Source organism: Pezoporus flaviventris, unplaced genomic scaffold, assembly GCF_033815535.1.
Source record: "Pezoporus flaviventris isolate CSIRO_AGI_PZ_B2104156 unplaced genomic scaffold, CSIRO_AGI_Pfla_v1 ptg000356l, whole genome shotgun sequence".
In the NCBI taxonomy this organism is placed as follows: domain Eukaryota; kingdom Metazoa; phylum Chordata; class Aves; order Psittaciformes; family Psittacidae; genus Pezoporus; species Pezoporus flaviventris.
The window spans coordinates 73,868-94,870 of record NW_026892903.1 but is presented as its reverse complement, the minus strand read 5'-3'; the positions used below and the strand labels follow the sequence as shown (position 1 = coordinate 94,870).

At 60.3% G+C, this 21,003-nt stretch overlaps 1 protein-coding gene across 1 annotated transcript; it reads left to right on the top strand.

The window, feature by feature from the left end:
• The first annotated feature begins 1,129 nt into the window (after nucleotides 1–1,129).
• Nucleotides 1,130–18,100, top strand: VDR (vitamin D receptor). The gene is made up of 9 exons (XM_061443417.1): nucleotides 1,130–1,255; nucleotides 3,263–3,413; nucleotides 10,087–10,217; nucleotides 14,027–14,211; nucleotides 14,919–15,039; nucleotides 15,363–15,531; nucleotides 16,134–16,285; nucleotides 16,528–16,644; nucleotides 17,831–18,100. The coding sequence occupies exons 1-9, from the start codon at nucleotides 1,192–1,194 to the stop codon at nucleotides 18,088–18,090; spliced, it is 1,350 nt and encodes a 449-aa protein (XP_061299401.1). The 5' UTR covers nucleotides 1,130–1,191; the 3' UTR covers nucleotides 18,091–18,100.
• Nucleotides 18,101–21,003: the final 2,903 nt, after the last annotated feature.

Genomic DNA, 21,003 nt, shown 5'->3' with positions numbered 1-21,003 from the left:
ACGCTTTCCAAGAAGTCAGAGGTGGAAGCGGCGCCCGTCATCCGAGTGGGAATCGCATCTGGCACAGGCTCCCGAGCAGCAGTGACCATCCCACCTCATGGGGTTTCAGTTGGGAGCTGGATGGGGACAGGGGGAACCCTTCCTGGGCTGACTGGGTGCCATCAGTGCCTGCTTTCCCCATCCTGTCTTGTGATGCTGGGGGTGTCAGCATCCCCAGGCATGGTCCTGGGAAGGTTTGGTGGAGCAGGGAGCAGCACAAAGCCCTGGAGAAGCGTTAAATGGTGCATCAGGATGTCTGTATCATGGGAAGGGTGGCGATGAAGGGACCTTAAGGCTCCTCCAGCTCCAATCCCTGCCACGGGCAAGGACCCCTTCCACTGGAGCAGGGTGCTCCAAGCCCCTGTGTCCACCCTGGCCTTGAACACTGCCAGGGATGGGGCAGCCACAGCTTCTCCATTGACCCCATCCCAGCATCCCAGCACCCTCACAGGGAAGAGCTTCTCCCTTATCTCCAACCTGAACTCCCCCTGTTCCAGTCTGAACCCATCACCCCTTGTCCCATCGCTCCAGCCCCTGATGCAGGTCCCTCTCCAGCATCCTCATAGCCCCCTTCAGACACTGGAAGCTGCTCTGAGGTCTCCACGCAGCTTCTCTGCTCCAGCCCCAATGTTCTCAGCCTGGCTCCTATGGGAGCTGCTCCAGCCCCTGAGCATCCTCCTGGCCTTGCTCTAACAAACCAACCTGACAAAGGGCACCAGAAGCTCCCCGGGGCTGCAGTGATGACTTCGAGCCTCGCTCCTGCTCTGCACCAGCCCCATTCAGCGCTGTCCCCGCTGCTGCAGCCCCACGGGGAATCAACCCATAGGAAAGAGTGAAGGAGGGGAAAAGCACCGGCCCCGCACCTCTCGCTGTCTCCTGCCCTTCCTGTGCCCTGGCTGCAGCGATCTCGGCTCCTTAGCAACAGCCCTGCAGCGCTCAGGGCTCTGTTATCTCCTCCCGGCCCCAGGGCTCTGTGGGAAGCACACAAGTGGTACCCGAGCGGGCAGCGTGTCCCGAGCTCACCCCATCCCGGGGCTCCCCTCCCAAAGGGGCTGCAGCGAGCGGGCGCATGCTCTGCATCGAACTCCTCAGCGCGGTAAGGTCTGAGCTGGCTCAGCCCCTGTCCTCTCTGTCTTTAATGCAGGCGGCTCCATGTCCCAGCGGCAGAGCTCGTGGGAGCTGCACCAGCAGAGCATGGCCTACCTTCCAGATCCAGGTAATCCATGGCCTCTGCACAGGGACCTTCTCCTTGGGGTCGGGTCTGGCTCCTCCTGGGGGCTTTCTCCAAGCGATGTAAAGGACCTGGACATGGGGATGCTGCAGCTCTGCTCTGGAGCCAGGCTGGGAGAGCTGGGCTGGGGCAGGCTGGAGAAGAGAAGGCTCCTGAAGGGGAGACCTGAGAGCAGCTCCAGTGCCTGGAGGGGCTGCAGGGAACCTGGAGAGGGGCTTGGGACAAGGGATGGAGGGGTGGGATGAGAAGTTTGGGCTTCCAAGTGGAAGAGGGAAGAGTTAAATGGGATATGGGGAAGAGGTTCTTCCCCATGAGGGTGGTGGGAGGCTGGAATGGAGAAGGTTTGGATGCCCCATCTCTGGCAGTGCTCAAGGCCAGGCTGGACACAGGGGCTTGGAGCACCCTGCTCCAGTGCAAGGGGTCCCTGGAGCTGGATTGGAGCTGGAGGAGCTTTAAGTTCCCTTCAACCCAAACCATTCCCTGACTCCTGTCTAAAGGCACCGGGACCGTTGCCTGCGAGACCTTTCCGGTGCTGCACAGAGGAAACCCCAGGCTCCAGGAGCTGTTTTGGGATCTCACCCCCCAGGTGCTCCAGGACCATCGCTCTCTGGCTCCAGGGCCTTTGTGTGCCCTGCATTGCTGCTGGCCCTGGCAGGGAGCAGAGTGCCCCAAGCTCCATCACAATTCCCACTGCAGTGATTTGTGGTACCAGGGCTGCTTCCTCCCCGCCTTGTTTCCATCCCATAGCAGCTCCATCCCTGGGGTTTCTGTAGCAGCGGCCGGGGCAATTCTGGTCCATTTGAGCTCTTCTGAAAACCACCCTGATGGGGAGCAGGTTCTGCCATTGGAGCACAGCAAAGGGCTGGGAGCGTGTTCGGGAGGGCTGTGGGAAGGGGGGATTAGAAATGGGTTTACTGCATAGAGAAGTGAATGCACCCTAAAAATGAGATCGAATCTGCTTTACGGTGGTCCTAAAGCAGGTCCTAGCCTGTCCTCTAGGACATGGGGGGGCCCCTCTATTAGTGCAGAAGGAGCAGAGAGACGTAGAGCATAGGGAACATGGAGACATAGAACATAGGGACATGGAGGCAATGGGAACACAGAGACATAGAACATAGGGACATGGAGGCAGTGGGAACACAGAGACATAGAACATAGGGACATGGAGGCAATGGGAACACAGAGACATAGAACATAGGGACATGGAGGCAATGGGAACACGGAGACATAGAACATAGGGACATGGAGGCAGTGGGAACACAGAGACATAGAACATAGGGACATGGAGGCAATGGGAACACAGAGACATAGAACATAGGGACATGGAGGCAATGGGAACACGGAGACATAGAACATAGGGACATGGAGGCAATGGGAACACGGAGACATAGAACATAGGGACATGGAGGCAAAGGGAACACAGAGACATAGAACATAGGGACATGGAGGCAATGGGAACACAGACATAGAACATAGGGACATGGAGGCAATGGGAACACAGACATAGAACATAGGGACATGGAGGCAGTGGGAACACAGAGACATAGAACATAGGGACATGGAGGCAATGGGAACATGGAGACACAACATAGGGACATGGAGGCAATGGGAACACGGAGACATAGAACATAGGGACATGGAGGCAATGGGAACACGGAGACATAGAACATAGGGACATGGAGGCAATGGGAACATGGAGACATAGAACATAGGGACATGGAGGCAATGGGAACATGGAGACATAGAACATAGGGACATGGAGGCAATGGGAACATGGAGACATAGAACATAGGGACATGGAGGCAATGGGAACATGGAGACATAGAACATAGGGACATGGAGGCAATGGGATCACGGAGGCAATGGGAGCACCGGAGTTTCTCTTCCCACCCCCTGTGGAAGCGGAGCACAGGTCCCTCCCTTCCTGGCAGGGCTTTGCTGTCGGTGGGGCTGGGATGGGCCCTTCGCAGTAACGGTGCCTCTGACCCCCAGAGCCGGAGCCCGTGGCCGCCAGCACCTCCCTGCCCGACCCCAGCACCGACTGCGACCGGAACGTGCCCCGGATCTGCGGGGTCTGCGGGGACAAAGCCACCGGCTTCCACTTCAACGCCATGACCTGCGAGGGCTGCAAGGGCTTCTTCAGGTGAGCGGGGGGCTGCGGGCAGGGGGGGCCTCACCCCATCCCCAGCATCACCTGAGCCTCCGGGGGCTGCTCCCTGCATCCCTGCATCCCCGCATCCCCGCATCCCTACATCCCCGCATTTCCGCATCTCTGCATCCCTGCGTCCACTCATCCCTGCATCCCCCCATCCCTGCATCCCTGCATCCCCCCATCCCGGCATCCCTGCATCTCCCCATCCCTGCATCCCCACATCCCTGCATCCCCACATCCCTGCATCCCTGCATCCCCGCATCCCCTCATCCCTGCATCCCCGCATCCCTACATCCCCACATTTCCGCATCTCTGCATCCCTGCGTCCACTCATCCCTGCATCCCTGCATCCCCCCATCCCTGCATCCCCCCATCCCTGCATCCCTGCATCCCCCCATCCCTGCATCCCTGCATCCCCCCATCCCGGCATCCCTGCATCCCCCCATCCCGGCATCCCTGCATCCCCCCATCCCTGCATCCCTGCATCCCCCCATCCTGGCATCCCTGCATCCCCCCATCCCTGCATCCCCCCATCCCTGCATCCCCACATCCCTGCATCCCCACATCCCTGCATCCCTGCATCCCCGCATCCCTGCATCCCCGCATCCCCCCATCCCTGCATACCCACATCCCTGCATCCCCGCATCCCCGCGATGTGCCCGCATCGCAGAGCTGGCACCTCCAAGCCTTGATGCTGGAGAGGTCACAGCTCCTTGTGCCGTCCTGTGCCCCCCTGCCATGGGAAATGGGATGTTTTCCCCCATATCAGAGATTTCCATCTCTCTGGGAGCCCCGCAGCCCTGCTCGTGCTGCATAGGCAGGAGTATAAGAGCCCCTATGGATGGCACCTGGGAAAACACACCTGAAAGACTGAACACACCTTGGAGACTGAACGGGTTTGATGGCCACAAGGTTCTATTTAAAGCAAACTGCATCTGGTGGCTGCTCTGAAGCTCTGGGTGCTTGTGAATGGAGATGGATGTGGTCCTCTGCCCGCCTGCTGCAGCGGGCACCGAGCCCTTCCCAAACCAGGCACAGCTCTGGGGGTTGGAAGTAGCCGGAGGTTGGACATGGAGCCTTTTGGAGGCTTTTCCACTGTCAGGTGGGGTCTTGAGTGGCCTCAGGCTGGGCAGCAAAGCACAAACACCTCAGGGAGAGACCAGGCAGGTCTGGAGAGCTGCAGGTGTCAGGGGTTTGGGTCTACCCTCATGATGCTCCCATACAGACAGCGCTGCCCCCTTCACATGGGAGCCCAGAGCGGCTTGCACCAGACTGACCCTGGTGCAATGGGGCAGGGTGGTGCCTGCATTGCCCTGCAGTGGGATGGTGGCAGAGGCAGCAATGGGATGGTGGCACAGGCAGCAGTGGGATGGGATGGTGGCACAGGCAGCGATGGGATGGTGGCACAGGCAGCAATGGGATGGTGGCACAGAGAGCAATGGGATGGGATGGTGGCAGAGGCAGCAATGGGATGGGATGGTGGCACAGGCAGCAGTGGGATGGTGGCACAGAGAGCAATGGGATGGGATGGTGGCACAGGCAGCAATGGGATGGGATGGTGGCACACGCAGCAATGGGATGGGATGGTGGCACAGGCAGCAGTGGGATGCGATGGTGGCACAGAGAGCAATGGGATGGGATGGTGGCACAGGCAGCAGTGGGATGGTGGCACAGGCAGCAATGGGATGGTGGCACAGGCAGCAGTGGGATGCGATGGTGGCACAGGCAGCAGTGGGATGGGATGGTGGCACAGGCAGCAATGGGATGGGATGGTGGCACAGGCAGCAGTGGGATGCGATGGTGGCACAGGCAGCAGTGGGATGGTGGCACAGGCAGCAGTGGGATGCAATGGTGGCACAGGCAGCAGTGGGATGCGATGGTGGCACAGGCAGCAGTGGGATGGGATGGTGGCACAGGCAGCAGTGGGATGGTGGCACAGGCAGCAGTGGGATGGTGGCACAGGCAGCAGTGGGATGGGATGGTGGCACAGGCAGCAGTGGGATGCGATGGTGGCACAGGCAGCAGTGGGATGCCAGCACCACCACGCAGCTTTATGGCTTGAGCTGGGCTCTTACAGCACCCAGGTCCTGCCCTCTCACAGCCAAGCAGTGCAGGGATGTGGAGCCTGGAGCTTTGGAGCCCAACCCGAGCAGCACCTCAGGACCTTCCCCGTCCCGTTGTGGCTGCAGAGCAATGGTCTGCCTTTTGGCATGGCTTAAGGAGCCCTTCCTGGGTGCGCCGTGGCTCTCGCAGTGATGCTCTGAGCCCCGGCGCTGTCTCCCCATCTCTGCTGTCACACGTTGTCCCTGCGCAGCCATAGAGGGGTGACAGCGTTTCTGAGCGCACCTCTCAGTGATGGGGAAAGCTCTCACCTTCCTGCCCCTCTAAAGCCTTTAGCTCCCATGTAAGGCTCTAATTACCTCTTGCTTTCTATCCTGCTTTCCAGGCCTGTTTCCATGCCGTGTTCAATCACTGAATGCACTGATATTGCTGCTGCCCAGTAGTTCAGTGTTTGCTGCACTAATACATCGCAGCAGGGCCATGGGAGAGCCTGGACCCCCCAAAACTCTCCTGGAAAAGCCTGTCCCTGCCTTTCCCAGCACCGTGGGCTCTGTTAGAGGCTGTGCTCAGAGCATCGCTGCCTTTCCCCCCCCCCTCAGCTTGTGCTCCCGGGCAGGGCCTGATGGTGCTGGTTTCACCTGGGACATGAACCCCGCTGTGAGGTCCCTTGGGAGCATCCAGGGACTCTCCAAACAGCACCAGGGTTTATTGGCACCCTTGGGTGCTGCTGCGCAGGCAGGCACGAGGCAACCTTTGGCCCCTGGCTTCGAAGGCCGCTGTTTGCTGGCGGTGCCAATGGCAACAGCGGCGGGTCCTGGAGCTCTGCTCTGTGCTGGGAGCTCTGACAGAGCAGTTAATCCGGAGGGATTTACCCGCGGCGGCTCCGGTTTCTCTGGGGGTGCAGTGACGCTGGGTGCTAACGGCAGAGCTGCTCCGGGTGTTCTGAACCCTTCCCATCCCCACCCCTCCTGTCTCCACCCCTGCATCCCATCCCTGCATCAAACCCCTGCATCCCACTCCTGCATCCCACCCCTGCATCCCACCCCTGCATCCCACCCCTGCATCCCATCCCTGCATCCCATCCCTGCATCCCATCCCTGCATCCCATCCCTGCATCCCACCGCTACATCCCACCGCTGCATCCCACTGCTACATCCCACCCCTGCATCCCACCCCTACATCCCACCCCTGCATCCCACTCCTGCATCCCACCCCTACATCTTATCCGTGCATCAAACCCCTGCATCCCACCCCTGCATCCCTCCCCAACCCTTAGCTTTAGTGTTTAGAGCCGATCCTGCTTCTCCAGGGCTCTCTAAAGAGATTTCAGGGCAAGGGGGCACTGACTTGGCTGTCACAGGGCAGCAATGGCATCGTCCCACCCCAAGGGGTTTGTGCCTCCTGGATGAGGTGGTTCTGCTGCAGCCTTGGTGCCAGAGTGATCCCTCCTCATCCAGCTCCTCCAGCTCCAGCCCCTGCCACGTCCCGGGACCCCTTCCACTGGAGCAGGGTGCTCCGAGCCCCTGTGTCCAACCTGGCCTTGAGCAGTGCCAGGGATGGGGCAGCCACAGCTTCTCTGGGCACCCTGTGCCAGCGCCTCAGCACCCTCCCAGGGAAGAGCTTCTGCCCCAGAGCTCATCTCAGTCTCCCCCGTGGCAGGTTAAAGCCATTCCCCTTGTCCCACCCCTCCATCCCTTGTCCAAGCCCCTCTCCAGGTTCCCTGCAGCCCCTTTAGGTGCTGCAATGCCCAAGCTCCTGCCCTGAGGCGCTGGCATCCTCTCCATCCCCATCTCTTGGCCCCGGTGGGCTCTGTCACCCCATGGGACGCTCCTCCTGCCCACAGCCATGGGTGATGGACGCTGTCCCCCCCCCCCCATGGGAGCTGTGTTCCTGTTCCCTGCGCTCAGTGCCCATGGAGCCCGGTGCTGGCCGTGGCTCTGCTCCCCCCCCCCCAACCACGGGCAGGCAGCGACGTCTCTATTTTTACCTCCGCAATGAGCCTCCAAATGGCTGGGTTGGAGCCTCGTAAATACACCCTGGAGCCAGGCACCGGGACCTGCTCCGCTGGGAACGGGGCAGCTCCGGGCCGCTCAGAGCCGGGAGCTGCGGCCCCCTGGGGCAGCGGAGCCCAACCTCCCTGTGTTCCCGGACTGCAATTTTCATACCAAACCCACAGCCCTGCCCTCGCCTCGGGCACCGATCCCTGCCCCAGGCCTTCTCCCTCTTGTTTGTGCCTTGTCCTGGGCTGCAGGGAGGGGGGGGGATCAGGGAGCCTCCTGCCTGCCCCCCCCGATGCTCGCAGCCGGGGACACTCATAGGAACAAGGGGGGTTTGGGGTGCTGGGCTCCGTGTCCTGATGTGCCCCTGAGCTCAGCAGCATTTGCCCCTGTTCCTGCGAGAGCAAAGGTCCTGATGGAGGGAGAAACCCCAGAGAGGAGACAAACCAGAGGCAGCGGCGGGGAGAAACAGGGGTTCCTCAGTGTAAGGCAGGGCCAGGGGGTTCCGCCATCCCATAGTAACCCCACTGAATGCCTTCATTCAGGTAAAGGGAGAGCGAAGCCTCTGTTTACAGCTCCCTTTCTAAAATAGCTCCTAATTGCTGTGTGCGGCCTCCCAGCGCCTATTTATACCCCATAAGCATGGGCTCGGTGCTGGAGGGGGCCCCTCTGCTGTCGCCCCCTCAGCCTGCAGCCACGTCCATGGTGTCTGAGGAGCAGGGGGGCTGTCACCATCAGCTCAGCACCACGGAGGGGTTTCAGTGCTGGTTCCGCAGGATGCTCCTCATCCTCCTGCATCCCGCATCCAGCACCAGGGGGACCTGGAGCTGCTGGAGCGAGGCCATGGGGGTGCTGCGAGGGGTCCTTAAGGGGAGACCTGAGAGCAGCTCCAGTGCCTCAGGGGGCTCCAGGAAACCTGGAGAGGGGCTTTGGACAAGGGATGCAGGGATGGGATGAGGAGCTTGCGCTTCCAGCTGGACCAGGGAAGAGTTACATGGGATATGGGGAAGTTCTTCCTTATGAGGGTGTTGGGACGCTGGAACGGAGAAGCTGGGGCTGCCCCATCCCTGGCAGTGCTCAAGGCCAGGGTGGACACAGGAGCAAACTGCTCCAGCAGAAGGTGATCCTGGCCATGGAACTGGATGAGCTTTCAGGTCCTCTCCAACCCAGTCCCGTTGGGATTCAATAGAACAGCACCGACTCGGTGGCCACATCCTCTCTGCTCTGCCTGCACCGCATCTCCTCCCTGCTGCATTCCCCCCCTCTGAACACCCTTGGCCTCGCAGCCTGGAGGCACCGGGGCCTCGTTCACCTTCAAAATCACCTCTTTGTGCAGAGCCGGTGGCACCCTTAGGACCTCCTGTAAATGAGAGGCGAGCTCCTGTTGCTGATGGTTGAGTAACGCTCTCCAGAGCAGAGGCATCCGCAGGGGAGCCGCTGCCCGCGGTGCCGCGGCTCAGCTATGCCTGTAACGTGTCATTAGCGGCCAGCAGGCAGGATGCCCCTGCACAGAGGCCACTTCTGGAGTTGTCCCTCCAGCTCTGCCTTTGACCCTTTGGACTTGGAGCGCTGACAGCCCCCGTGGCAGCGGGGTTAACGTGGCACGGGCCGGCTCTGGTCAGGGGGGTTCCTCTTGAGCCCCGCGCTATTTCCGCACGCAGGCGAGCTCTGCAGCCAGCAAAGGCTGGTGAATGTTTAATGGCACGCGCTGCTTTCCATTGCTGTTCCTGGAGGGGGGGTTCTCTCCAACCCTTCCACCTTCCTCATGCCCTTCAAAGTACCTGCTCCCAACCGGAAAGCTGCTTAACCTGAGGCTGAGCCCCTCGGCTGTGGCCTTATAGAATCAGGGAATGGTTTGGGTTGGAAAGGACCTGAAGATCATCCAGTTCCAACCCCTCTGCCATGGGCAGGGACACCTCACACTAAACCAGGTCACCCAAGGCTTTGTCCAACCTGGTCTTGAACCCTGCCAGGGATGGAGCATTCCCAACCTCCCTGGGCAACCCATTCCAGTGCCTCAGCACCCTCACAGCAAAGAATTTCCTCCTTAGATCCAATCTAAACTTCCCCTGTTTCAGTTTGAACCCGTTACCCCTTGTGCTGTCACTGCAGTCCCTAATGAAGAGTCCCTCCCCAGCATCCCTATAGCCCCCCTTCAGATACTGGAAGGCTGCTATGAGGTCTCCACACAGCTTCTCTTCTCCAGGCTGAACAGCCCCAACTTCCTCAGCCTGTCTCCATACAGGAGGTGCTCCAGCCCCTGCTCATCCTCGTGGCCCTCCTCTGGACTTGTTCCAACAGCTCCATGTCCTTTTTATGCTGAGGACACCAGAAGTTCTCCTTTCCCTGCTCTCCAGCAATGCCTGGACCTCTAAGAGCAAACCCATGGATGCACCCAGCCAGGTTCAGCCCCTCCAGCTTGGTCCCCTCAAGCACCCAGCTGAGCTGAGCAGCTCAGAGATGCTGCCAGCATCCTCTTAGCGGTTTGCTGCCCAGAGAGCTGGAGTTGTGCCTGGCATCTCCTCCCCGGGGCTCAGAGCAGCCTCTTGCACCGTCCCAATGGTGCTGATTTGACCCGGGATGGTTTCTGTTCCCTTTCTCTGCAGGAGAAGCATGAAGAGGAAAGCCATGTTCACCTGCCCCTTCAATGGCGACTGCAAGATCACCAAGGACAACCGGCGGCACTGCCAGGCCTGCCGGCTGAAGCGCTGCGTGGACATCGGCATGATGAAAGAGTGTGAGTATGGGGCACGCATCCCATGGGAACATCCCGGCTTCGCGCCCTCGTCTCCTTTTCCTTCCCATTCAACGCGCGGCGCAGAAGGCGGGCGCTTGGGAAGCCCTCCAAGGATCCAAAGGGGATGCAAAGGGCAGGGGATGTGGTGGGTAATGATTAAGAGGAGCTTGTTTAATGGTTGAGGCTGTTGCTGTGGTGCTCAGTGAGCTGGGGAGCTGCTCTGAGCAGAGCCAAGTCGCCTTTGCCGGCCCTCGGAGGGCATCGGCTCAGCGAGAGCATCCGGGGCTGTTTCTGATTAACTCCTGGTTACAGCGAGCGAGCATCCTCGCATCCCGCCTCTGTCCTTGTCCCACCTGGCTGCGGATGCTCCTGGCTGCATCCCAGCAGGGGAGCGGCAGGAGCTGCCCCTCTTTTGCTCAGCCACGTCCCTCTTTAGGCTTGGTGTTTGGCTCCTCTTCATGCGCGGCTCCATCCCTCCCTCCCTCCCTCCATCGCCGTGCACAGCAGCCACCCGAGTCAACAGCCGAGGGGAGTAAAGTGGGGTTTAACCCAATCCAAACACCCTTTAATGGGCTCCAAATATTTGTTTTCTTCGAGTATATCTCGAGATAAGCAGCCTTTAGAGGCTGCAATGGGTTTGGCACAGGTCCTCCTGAGAGCCTGGTGTCCATGGAGGCTTCCAACCACCAGAGCACCTCGGAGCCGTTGCAAACAGGACGTCACCTGGAACGATGGAGACGTTGAAGAGCTGGGGCAGGGCCTGGGGCCCGAGTGTGATGGGGAAGGGCTGAGGGACCTGAGGGCTTCAGATGGAGAGGAGAAGGCTCAGGGGGGACCTGATCGCTGCCTACATCTGTTTCGGGTGATTGAGGCCGTGTGAGCCCCTGGTCAATGAGCTCTGCTTGGTGCAGCCGTTGCTAACAAGGGGAATGCATTGATTTGCTCTGGTAAATGACCCGGAAAGGCTGGAAAACCGGGAACCCATCGGAGCCGCGGTGCTTGCCCCGGCTCCGGGATGCGCCTGCAGGAGTTAACGTGTAAGCGACCCCTCCATCAACCCAGCACCGGATGAGCAAGCCTTAACCTAAGGAGCCTAAAAATAGCCTGCTGTGGACTTTGCTGCTGGTAAATGAGGGCCGAGGTGTCCTGATGGTATTTTTAGGTCGAATCAGGGCTTTTGAAGCCTCAAGGAGGGGTTGTGCCTTCCCTAGGCTGTTGTTGAAGGCAATGAGGAGCCCATGGGCAAGGCTGGGCCAGTTTGAGCCCTCTGCTGATGGGATCTGAGTGGTCCAAAGCAGAAATGAGGGTGTGGGATGGGGATGAAGAGCAGGAGGATGAGGGCAGAGCTTGTGCTGGTGCAGACCCCGCAGTGCGGGGTGCTTGGGTGTTCTTAGACATCGCCTCCAGGGTCCCTTCCCCAGCACAAGGTCCATGGACCAGAGGCTGCGGTGATGGGCTGGCGGGAGCCGATGCTTGTCAGAGAGGTGCCAAAGGCAAAGGGACCCTGTGTGTGTGTGTGTGTGTGTGTGGACTGATGCAGAGCAAGGGTCCCGGAGCCACTGGAGGTGGGAGCTGGAGGGCAGCGAGGTTATGGCCATGGCCATGGGCTGGAGCAGGGTTTGCAGCCCCGCCGCAAGCCTGGGCTCACCCCAGAGCCACGTTAGCAAATACTTGTGGGTTTCCGCCTGTTATCGGTGCAGGGTGAAGCTCGGGGCCGGGGAGCAGGAGCCGGAGCCTTTGGGAATGCGGCTTCTGCTGCCTTTGGGAGAGGTTTCCCTTCGGCTGGCGCTGGGAGCAGCACATCTCCTGCTGGACAGGACCTTGACGCTCACCCAGCTCCATCCCAGTCTCCCCCCTCGCAGGTTAAAGCCATTCCCCGGCCTTATTTCAAGTTCAGGTTCACTTCTGCTCTGGATTCGAGCGCTGTTTCCTCGCTGGACGGTGCGAGGCTGCTCCCCATCGGCCCCCGCTCTGCATCCTCGTCCCGGCAGCGCTGCCCTCGGCGTCGGCCGCGGCTTCCCCTGCGCCCTGCGGTGTCTGCCCGGGGACCAGCCTCTGTCTGGAAGCGATGGGCGGGTTTAGCCCGGCCTCCGCACGGACGTGGGGCCAGGGCAGCCCGCAGGCACCCGGCCACGTCGCCGGCTGTGCCAGGAGCCTGCGGCCGCAGCGCTCCAGGGCTTGGGAAGAGCTCGGAGCTTGGAGCTCAAGCGGGAAGGGGCAGGCGCTGAGCTGCTTGTTCCCCCTTGAGGCAGGCAGGGATGCAATGGGCAGCGTCCATGCAGTGCTCCCATGTTTTTGTAATGAGAACTGGGACAGGACAGGGCAACCCCCCCTTCTCTCCCCATCCCTCCCTTCCCTCTCTATCCCTTCCTTCCCTCCCCATCTCTTCCTTCCCTCCCTATCCCTTCCTTCCCTCCCCATCCCTCCCTTCCCTCCCCATCCCTTCCTTCCCTCCCCATCCCTTCCTTCCCTCCCCATCCCTCCCTTCCCTCACCATCCCTTCCTTCCCTCCCCATCCCTTCCTTCCCTCCCCATCCCTCCCTTCCCTCCCCATCCCTTCCTTCCCTCCCCATCCCTCCCTTCCCTCCCCATCCCTCTCTTCCTTCCTCATCCCTCCCTTCTCTCCCCATCCCTTCCTTCCCCTCCCCATCCCTCCCTTCCCTCCCCATCCCTCCCTTCTTTCCCCACCCCTCCCTTCTTTCCCCATCCCTCCCTTCCCTCCCCATCCCTCCCTTCTTTCTCCATCCCTCCCCATCTCTCCCTTCCCTCCATATCCCTCCCTTCCTTCCCCATCCCTCCCTTCCCTCCCCATCCCTCCCTTCTTTCCCCATCCCTCCTTTCCCTCCATATCCTTCCCTTCTTTCCCCATCCCTCCCTCCCCTCCCCATCCCTCCATATCCTTCCATCCCCATCCCTCCCTCCCCAGCAGCTGCCCCTACAATGTCCTGATCCCTGTTCCAACCCTTCGGTTATTCCCATTCCTTCGAGTCCCCGCTGAGATTGTGCAAGTTTGAGAGCACCTTGGAAAAAGGCCTCTGGCAAAGGGGGGAGCAGGAGCAGGAGCAGGGACAGGAACGTTCCGTGCCCCCAGCCCTGTGCCCGTGGCCCCCGCTGCCCTTTGCCATCATCCCCCTTGACTCGCCCCCATCCAACCCCCCCGCAGCGCCTCGCCATCAGATAACACACATGGGGCTGTGTCTGATGGTGGGTAAAGGGTGCAGAGCACCCTGAGGAACGGGCGCTGCTGCTGTGGGTGTGTTAAGGAGCTAAGGAATGGGAAGGTGGGAGCGGTGCAAGGATGGGGAGCTGCATCCAAGAGATCCATGGGGGTCCCTGCTGCTTCCCTCCCAGCCCCATGGGGCTGCTCAGGTCTTGAAGCTCTTTTTACCCAGCCTCATGTATTGCCCTTGAGGCCAAGCCAAGGCTGTCACCCGGAACACGGCCATAAATACCCAGCCCTGGGAGGACGTTTCTGGGTCCCTTCACTTTGCAAACCCTTGTGACGATGCAGACCCCAGGTTATCAGCGCTGCAGCGTCACAGCTCCCTCTGTTGTGGGGCAATGGAGCGGGATGAACCCGCTGGCCCGATCCTGCGGGATCCAGGTTCCTTCCACCTGAGAGCACAGAGCAAACAGCGCAGCCTTGGCCTCCCTGCACCCAGCGTCACCCAACAGCACCCGATGGGCTGCAAACGGTGCCGTGACCCGGCAGGCGGGGACAGGAGCAGGATGGGGCTGAGCGAGGGTTGGTGGCTGAGGGGGGCGATGGGGATGCAGCGGGTGCTCAGCGCCTGTCCCGCTCCCTGCAGTCATCCTGACGGACGAGGAGGTGCAGAGGAAGCGGGAGCTCATCCTGAAGCGCAAGGAGGAGGAGGCGCTCAGGGAGAGCCTCAAGCCCCGCCTGTCGGAGGAGCAGCAGAAGGTCATCGACGTCCTGCTCGAGGCCCATCGCAAGACCTACGACCCCACCTACGCCGACTTCACCAAGTTCCGGGTACGTCCGGGCCGCTCCAGCCCCATTCCCGTGTGTGGGATCAGCCACGGGCACCGAACCCTTCGTGCACTGCTCCTAATGGTGGGGGGGGGTTACAGACCCCAGGAGTGACCCACAGCAAAGTGCTCCATCAGCCCCGCTCTGCATGGAATGGGCTGGGATGAAGGGACCTTAAGGCTCCTCCAGCTCCAGCCCCTGCCACGGGCAGGGACCCCTTCCACTGGAGCAGGGTGCTCCAAGCCACTGTGTCCAACCTGGCCTTGAGCACTGCCAGGGATGGGGCAGCCAAACCTTCTCCATTCAACCCACCCCAGTGTCCCACCACCCTCTTCTCCCTTATCTCCAACCTGAACTCCCCCTGTTCCAGTCTGAACCCATCACCCCTTGTCCCATCGCTCCAGCCCCTGATGCAGGTCCCTCTCCAGCATCCTCATAGCCCCCTTCAGCCACTGGAAGCTGCTCTGAGGTCTCCACGCAGCTTCTCTGCTCCAGCCCCAATGTTCTCAGCCTGGCTCCTATGGGAGCTGCTCCAGCCCCTGAGCATCCTCCTGGCCTTCCCTGGACCAGCTCCAGCCTCTCCATGTCCTTACACTGAGGACACCAGAGCTGCCCCCAGCGCTGCGAGTGTGGTCCCACAGAGCAGGGCAGAGGGGCAGGATCCCCTCCCTCACCCTCTGCTCCCCTTCACATCCTGCTCTCCCTTCCAGCCCCCCGTGAGGAGCAGCCCTGGCAGCAAGGGGGCAGCGAGGGCCCCCTCCATCCTCACCCAGGACTTGTCAGAGGACTCCGGGGACCTCTTTGGCTCCGATGCCTTCAGCGCGTTCCCAGGTACCACCTCACCTCTCCATAGGTGATGGGGGAGAAGGGCAGCGGCTTCACCCCACTGTGGCCCCCTGTTCGACCCCTTCTGAGGAGCTCATTTGACTGAAAGACGCTCCTGGGGGTGCTGCAAAGGCTTCTTGGGGGCACAAACCCCTTCCAGCAGAGCAGGGTGCGGGGAGCTCCAAACACCTGGATGCTGCTGGCTCAGGAAGGCTCCCAGCCCCATTCCCCACGTCCTGCTGCAGGATGGGCGCCGTTCCCACTGCTGCCAGCCCCGTTCCCCCCATCCCTAACGTCACCCCTGCATCCGGGGTCCCCTCTGCCCTCAGAGCCTGTGGAGCCGCAGATGCTCTCGAACCTGGTCCTGGAGGAGAACGACGACACCTCCTCCATGAGCACCGACTTCTCGCAGCTCTCCATGCTCCCGCACTTGGCCGACCTGGTCAGCTACAGCATCCAGAAGGTGATCGGCTTCGCCAAAATGATCCCGGGCTTCAGGTGAGACGATGCCCACGCTCGGGAATCCCGCAGCTCCCTCGGGCTCTGTTCCCATCCCAGCCCTGCTCTTGCTTTCCTGTTTTCCTGTCCCTCTCCTCCCTGGGTTCCTCCGGATTCACTGGCAGTGAAATGCTTGGGTGCTGCGCCCCAGTGAATGGAGCTGCTTCATCACAGGCACCGGGGTGAGGGAGAAGCTGGGGAGCCCCCAGCAAAGGGACCCAGCATGGGGCAGCTCCAGAGCCTAAAGGGGCTGCAGGGAACCTGGAGAGGGGCTTGGGACAAGGCATGGAGGAGGGACAGGCCAAGGGGAATGGCTTTAACCTGCCCGAGGGGAGACTGAGATGAGCTCTGGGGCAGAAGCTCTTCCCTGGGAGGGTGCTGAGGCGCTGGCACAGGGTGCCCAGAGAAGCTGTGGCTGCCCCATCCCTGGCAGAGCTCAAGGCCAGGTTGGACACAGGGGCTCAGAGAGCCCTGCTCCAGTGGAAGGGGTCCCTGGATGCGCTTTAAGCTTCCTCGATCCCAACCCATTCCATGGTTCCATGCTCTATGGGAGGCAGGTTTCTGCTCTCTGAGGCCTCACCTCGGCCTCTCCCCCTGTGCAGGGACCTGGCAGCCGAGGACCAGATCGTGCTGCTCAAGTCCAGCGCCATCGAGGTGATCATGCTGCGCTCCAACCAGTCCTTCACCCTCGAGGACATGACCTGGACCTGCGGCAGCAACGACTTCAAGTACAGGATCAGCGACGTCACCCAAGGTGGAGGCTGCCAGAGCATCCCTGATACCCACATCCCCGCATCCCGCAGGGAGCAGGCTGGGAGCAGGGATGCGCTGCAGGCTGCGGTACCCAGCAGCCTGGTGGTGTCCCAGCACCAGCTCTGAGGCCTGAGGGCCAACTGTGCATCCTGCAGCAGGACCCAATGGCTCCAAGCACATCCCTCAGCAGTGGGGGATCCTAATCCCCATCAGGCTGTGCTAAAGGGTCCGTTCTCTTCCCAGCCGGCCACAACATGGACCTGCTGGAGCCGCTCATCAAGTTCCAGGTGGGCTTGAAGAAGCTGAACCTTCATGAGGAGGAGCACGTGCTCCTCATGGCCATCTGCATCCTGTCCCCAGGTAGGAGCACGCTCATCCCCCTGCGTCACTGACCTGATGGGTTTTGGGGCTGTCCCCACAACACCACCCTTCCCTTATGGGTTCAATGTTGTCCCCGTAACACCCCCCTTCCCTTATGGGGTTCAGTGTTGTCCCCCTAACGCCACCCTTCCCTTATGGGTTCTGTGTTGTCCCCCTAACACCACCCTCCCCTTATGGGTTCAGTGTTGTCCCCCTAACGCCACCCTTCCCTTATGGGTTCTGTGTTGTCCCCCTAACACCCCCCTTCCCTTATGGGTTCAGTGTTGTCCCCTCAATACCACCCTTCCCTTATGGGTTCAGTGCTGTCCCCATAACACCACCCTTCCCTTATGGGTTCAGTGCTGTCCCCTCAACGCCGCCCTTCCCTTATGGGTTCAGTGCTGTCCCCTCAACGCCGCCCTTCCCTTATGGGCTCAGTGTTGTTCCCCTAACACCACCCTTCCCTTATGGGTTCAGTGTTGTCCCCTCAACGCCACCCTTCCCTTATGGGTTCAGTGTTGTCCCCTCAACACCACCCTTCCCTTATGGGTTCAGTGTTGTCTCCCTAACACCACCCTTCCCTTATGGGTTCAGTGCTGTCCCCTCAACACCACCCTTCCCTTATGGGTTCAGTGTTGTCCCCCTAACACCCCCCTTCCCTTATGGGTTCAGTGTTGTCCCCCTAACACCACCCTTCCCTTATGGGTTCAGTGCTGTCCCCTCAACGCCACCCTTCCCTTATGGGTTCAGTGTTGTCCCCCTAACACCCCCCTTCCCTTATGGGTTCAGTGTTGTCCCCCTAACACCACCCTTCCCTTATGGGTTCAGTGTTGTCCCCCTAACACCATCCTTCACTTATGGGTTCAGTGCTGTCCCTACAATGCCCCCCTTCCCTTATGGATTCAGTGTTGTCCCCTCAACGCCGCCCTTCCCTTATGGGTTCGGTGTTGTCCCCTCAACGCCGCCCTTCCCTTATGGGTTCGGTGCTGTCCCCCTAACACCACCCTTCCCTTATGGGTTCAGTGTTGTCCCTCTAACACCCCCCTTCCCTTATGGGTTCAGTGTTGTCCCCCTAAGGCCACCCTTCCCTTATGGGTTCAGTGTCCCCACGATCTCCCCTTCCCTGCCCCTGCCCCCGGGGCCGTTGGGATCGGCGAGGGCATCACCGCGCCTCCGGTCCCCGCAGACCGCCCGGGCGTGCAGGACACGGCGCTGGTGGAGTCCCTCCAGGACCGGCTCTCCGAGATCCTGCAGAGCTACATCCGGTGCCGGCACCCTCCGCCCGGCAGCCGCCTGCTCTACGCCAAGATGATCCAGAAGCTGGCGGACCTGCGGAGCCTCAACGAGGAGCACTCGCGGCAGTACCGCTGCCTCTCCTTCCAGCCGCAGCACAGCATGCAGCTCACCCCGCTCGTCCTCGAGGTCTTCGGCAACGAGATCTCCTGAACCGGCTCTCGACGGCCGCCGCCATCCGTCCAGCGCCGGGGGCGAGGGGGGGGAGCAGCGGGAGCAGGCTTCGCCCGGAGGCGCTCGGGTTGCGCGCTGCTGGAGGGGCTGCTCTGGGGGCCTCAGCACCGCGGTGACAGAGCCGGGTCCTTGTGGGGTTTCCCTCTATTCCATGAGCAGCTTCCCCGCTTCCCTGCCCTCCGCCGCTGCTGACTTCTCCCTTTAGGGGCACCCTGAGGCCGAGCTGCCCCCGGTCACTTCTAGACGTGAGACGTGGAGGGAGAAGCGCCCCGGGGGCAGCGCTGTCCTCTGCCCCCCATCAACGAGGGGGGCACCGGGTGAGGATGCTGTGAGGGGACGTTTGTCCGCAGCCCCACGGCAGCAACCGGGTGAGCCGTGATTCGTGGTCCCGGGGTCCCGTCGGGTGCAGCCCCGGGCTGCGAGCCCATCGTGGGGGTGACAACCACGGCTTCAGCTCCGCCTCGGCGCCCAGCGCTGGGCTGGAGCCGGGCACCGGAGGATGCTCTTACCCCCCCCCCCCCCCCCCCCCCCGTCCTTCCCGGTACCGGGGGGAGCCCCGCGCCCCCCCCAGCCCCGGCCCCAGCTCGCTCCGTGCAAATAAACTCGCTCCAACGGCAACGGCGCTGCGCGGCCGGGGGGGGCTGCGGGGACGGGAGGGGAAGAGGCGGGGGCCGAGCGGTCCCTGCGCCCTTCCTTGCACGTGTGTGTGTGCACATGTATGTCCTGTGTGTACATGTGTGTGTGCACATGTATGTCCTGTGTATACATGTGTGTGTGCACATGTATGTCCTGTGTGTACATGTGTGTGTGCACATGTATGTCCTGTGTGTACATGTGTGTGTGTACATGTATGTCCTGTGTGTACATGTGTGTGTGCACATGTATGTCCTGTGTGTACGTGTGTGTGTGCACATGTATGTCCTGTGTGTACGTGTGTGTGTGTGCACATGTATGTCCTGTGTGTACATGTGTGTGTGCACATGTATGTCCTGTGTGTACGTGTGTGTGTGTGCACATGTATGTCCTGTGTGTACATGTGTGTGTGTACATGTATGTCCTGTGTGTACATGTGTGTGTGCACATGTATGTCCTGTGTGTACGTGTGTGTGTGCACATGTATGTCCTGTGTGTACGTGTGTGTGTGTGCACATGTATGTCCTGTGTGTACATGTGTGTGTGCACATGTATGTCCTGTGTGTACGTGTGTGTGTGTGCACATGTATGTCCTGTGTGTACATGTGTGTGTGCACATGTATGTCCTGTGTGTACGTGTGTGTGTGTGCACATGTATGTCCTGTGTGTACATGTGTGTGTGCACATGTATGTCCTGTGTGTACGTGTGTGTGTGTGCACATGTATGTCCTGTGTGTACATGTGTGTGTGCACATGTATGTCCTGTGTGTACGTGTGTGTGTGTGCACATGTATGTCCTGTATGTACATGTGTGTGTGCACATGTATGTCCTGTGTGTACATGTGTGTGTGCACATGTATGTCCTGTGTGTACGTGTGTGTGTGCACATGTATGTCCTGTGTGTACATGTGTGTGTGCACATGTATGTCCTGTGTGTACGTGTGTGTGTGCGCACGTGTATGTCCTGTGTGTACATGTGTGTGTGTGCACGTGTATGTCCTGTGTGTACATGTGTGTGCGCACATGTATGTCCTGTGTGTACGTGTGTGTGCACACATGTATGTCCTGTGTGTACGTGTGTGTGCACATGTATGTCCTGTGTGTACGTGTGTGTGTGTGCACATGTATGTCCTGTGTGTACGTGTGTGTGTGCACATGTATGTCCTGTGTGTACGTGTGTGTGTGCGCACGTGTATGTCCTGTGTGTACATGTGTGTGTGTGCACGTGTATGTCCTGTGTGTACATGTGTGTGTGCACATGTATGTCCTGTGTGTACGTGTGTGTGCACACATGTATGTCCTGTGTGTACGTGTGTGTGTGCACATGTATGTCCTGTGTGTACATGTGTGTGTGTGCACATGTATGTCCTGTGTGTACGTGTGTGTGCACATGTATGTCCTGTGTGTACGTGTGTGTGTGCACATGTATGTCCTGTGTGTACATGTGTGTGTGCACATGTATGTCCTGTGTGTACATATGTGTGTGTGCACTTGTATGTCCTGTATGTACGTGTGTGTGTGCGCACGGGTATGTCCTGTGTGTACGTGTGTGTGTGCACATGTATGTCCTGTGTGTACGTGTGTGTGTGCACATGTATGTCCTGTATGTACGTGTGTGTGCACATGTATGTCCTGTGTGTACATGTGTGTGTATGCACATGTATATCCTATGTGTACATATGTCTGAGTCCACATGTATGTCCTGTGTGTACATATGTGTGTGCACACCTGTATGTCCTGTGTGTACGTGTGTGCGCACATGTATGTCCTGTGTGTACATGTGTTTGTGCACATGTATGTCGTGTGTGTGCACATGTATGTCGTGTGTGTGTGCACATGTATGTCATGTGTGTGCACATGTATGTCGTGTATGTTTGTGCACGTGTCCCATGTGTACACGTGTGTGTGCGAACGTGTCCGTGCACATGCCATGTGCCATGTGTACATGTATGTCCCGCGTGTGCGCACGTGTCCCGTGTCCGCGTGCACACGTGTCTCCCGCCCGCACGTGCCTGTGGCCGCGTGCCCGCCTGCGCACGTGTACCCTGCGGCGGGAGGGCGTGGCCTCCGGGAATTCGCTCCCGCCCATTGGCTCGACCCTTGGCACCGCCCCCACCGCCCTTTGGCTCCACCCCCGTCTCACTCCGGGGCGACCGGGTGAAGCTGCGCGTGCGCAGAGCGACGGGGCGAGGTGAAGTCATGGCTGACGCATGCGCAGACCGAGGCACGGCGGGGTGGAGGGGGCAGGCGCGCAGGGGG